Source organism: Genypterus blacodes, unplaced genomic scaffold (assembly GCF_046128005.1).
Source record: "Genypterus blacodes isolate CSIRO-AG114 ecotype Tasmania unplaced genomic scaffold, CSIRO-AGI_Gbla_v1 ptg000161l_1, whole genome shotgun sequence".
Taxonomy (NCBI): domain Eukaryota; kingdom Metazoa; phylum Chordata; class Actinopteri; order Ophidiiformes; family Ophidiidae; genus Genypterus; species Genypterus blacodes.
The window spans coordinates 1-2,500 of record NW_027466962.1 but is presented as its reverse complement, the minus strand read 5'-3'; the positions used below and the strand labels follow the sequence as shown (position 1 = coordinate 2,500).

At 49.0% G+C, this 2,500-nt stretch overlaps 1 protein-coding gene across 1 annotated transcript in view; it reads right to left on the bottom strand.

Annotated features, from left to right (window-relative positions):
* LOC143013870 (receptor-type tyrosine-protein phosphatase gamma-like) overlaps positions 1-2,169 on the bottom strand; it is a gene marked incomplete at its 5' end in the record, with an annotated part of 42,516 nt that extends 40,347 nt beyond the window's left edge. Inside the window, one exon of the mRNA XM_076167574.1 lies at positions 1,987-2,169. Within this exon, the coding sequence (XP_076023689.1) occupies positions 1,987-2,169 (183 nt within the window). The remainder of the gene's footprint in view (positions 1-1,986) is intronic.
* Positions 2,170-2,500: the final 331 nt, after the last annotated feature.

Sequence of the window (2,500 nt, the reverse complement as noted above, 5' to 3'; positions counted from 1 at the left end):
TCTTCATCATATAGAAATAACTCTTATCCTGCTGCAGCTGAGGACTTCCTGTTTATGATTTCTGTGCGTGTTTGTTTATTGGCTGTCTTGTTGGCTCATAATGTCCACATAACAATCCTCATTCCATCCCAGCCTCAGGGATTACACACACACACACACACACACACACACACACACACACTGCACTGTATATTACACTCATCACTCATTTCCTACACAGCAGCTCAGGGTAAGCAGCTCCTGATATACTGCCCCCCCCCCCGCAGACACACACACACACACACACACACACACACACACACACACACACACACAGCTGGACAGCAGCCAGACGCTTCTGTACCTGCAGCTGTGCACTGTGTCACTTCTGTTTGTGCTGTGTTCTATGTAAACACCCCAGAGGTCGTCAGGGGTCAAGAACCTTGGACCAAAACCAAAACCCAAAGCACATGAGCTCATTTTCAAAATAAGAGACCCACGGATCAGAACTCAGCCTGTAGACCAGAACCATCACTCACACCGTTAGAGTCCAACCAAGAAGAAGCAGCCTGACCTTTTGAACTGTCATACCACATATTGTCGGTGGGTGGAGCCAAACAAGGTGGAAAACTTGTCAAAGTCAAGTTTGACCTCAGCACAGGTGAAGTCCTAAGTCAAGATGTTTCCTCTGCTAGGCTCAAGATTTATCAATCGACCTTTGTAAAGACAGGAAACCTGACACCTGCTTCTGTATGAAGAAGTGGCTCACCACAAAAACAAAACAAATGTTGTGATTGTAACACTGACACTTGATAAAGGGTTGATTGATAAGTTGTGACCCTTGTGTGTTACCGGCTTCTCTCAGCTCAGGATTTATCAATCAATGTCTGCTGCCTCCCTTAGTGTCAGGCTCAGTACTTATCAGTCAGGCCAGCGTAAACAGTCAGTGATTTGTTTCCCCTCCCTGTGAGAGCAGACACACCGGGATGTAAGTGATGATTCTGAGCGCTGTCAGCAGTCAGGCGGCGACCACCTGTGGCCTCGGCGACAGGCGGGGGAGGGGACGTCCGTCTCCATGACAAAGTGGAGCTGAGACAAAATACCTGCAGGGTCCTCGACAGCCGCCGAGACCGGAGCCAATAAACAGGACGCTTTCTGGAATCAATGAGATTTTCAATTGTCAAAGCAACACGGCGGCGACGCTTTAACCTTTGAGCTCATCCTGTCACTCAGCATCACACACGATACTGACACACATCCTAAAGGCCATGTAGTCTCCTGGCTGCAGTGACATCATCAAGCCTCACGTTTGTCATGATCTAAGTGTCATTTAGGAGCATTTTCTGCAGCTGAGTGAAAACATTAAACAATCATTCGTCCTGATGTAACAAGACCATGTGTTTGAATCAATAACTTCTAAAAAATATATTTTCTTTGACCCTGAACCCTCTGTGTGTTGTCATGGATCTCTATCCTACAGTGACTCTGACCTTTTGACCCTGAACCCTCTGTATGATGTCATGTTCCCGTTCTGTATCATCTGCCTGGACTCTTCCTCAGTCTCTCAGCCTCTCAGTCTCTCAGCCTCTCAGTCTCTCAGCCTCTCAGTCTCTCAGCCTCTCAGTCTCTCAGCCTCTCAGTCTCTCAGCCTCTCAGTGACGCATGGACGGTGTGTGAATCCAAACAGGATGTTCACGGCTGGCTGCGTGTTGCACCTGTCTGCTGTCATGTTGTTGCTGTGATGAGGCAGATGTTTGACGTGCAGACAGATGCCCATAAGAGCCTGGATCATTAAACATGTCGCTCTTTGTCATCAAACAACACAAACTCATATTTGAGACCTTCAGCTTCATCATGTGAGCTGAGGCTGAATGGGACAAACACACACACACAACACAAACAGCTGCAACTGTTAACATGGATGCTGCAGCGCCACCATCAGGAGCCTGACTGCCCTGTGGGGGCGCAACACTGAAGCAGCAGTAGAAGAAGAAGGGCAGCCTGTACCTGTTTTCCCCGTGTTCTTCATGGACGTCTTGTTGGAGGATTCCGAGTCGAAGCCCTCCAGCGTCAGCTCCTGGTACTCCGTGGATACCTTGGCATCCTGGTCCACGATGTTGATGGGCGATTGATTTTTATCTCGACATTCTGGGTAAGCCGACGCCCAACCTTCATCAGGCCCGTACATACCTGAAGAAGAGGAGGAGGGGAACATCATCACAAGGACATCCCACCGTCGGTGAAGAGAGAGAGAGACAGACAGAGAGAGAGACAGAGAGAGAGAGACAGAGACAGAGAGAGAGAGAGAGAGAGAGAGAGAGAGGAGAGAGAGAGGGAGAGAGAGAGAGAGACAGAGACAGAGACAGAGAGAGAGACAGAGAGAGAGAGACAGAGAGAGAGACAGAGACAGAGACAGAGACAGAGAGAGAGAGAGAGAGAGAGAGAGAGAGAGAGAGAGAGAGAGAGGGAGGAGAGAGAGAGAGAGAGAGAGAGAGAGACAGAGAGAGAGAGAGAGAGAGAC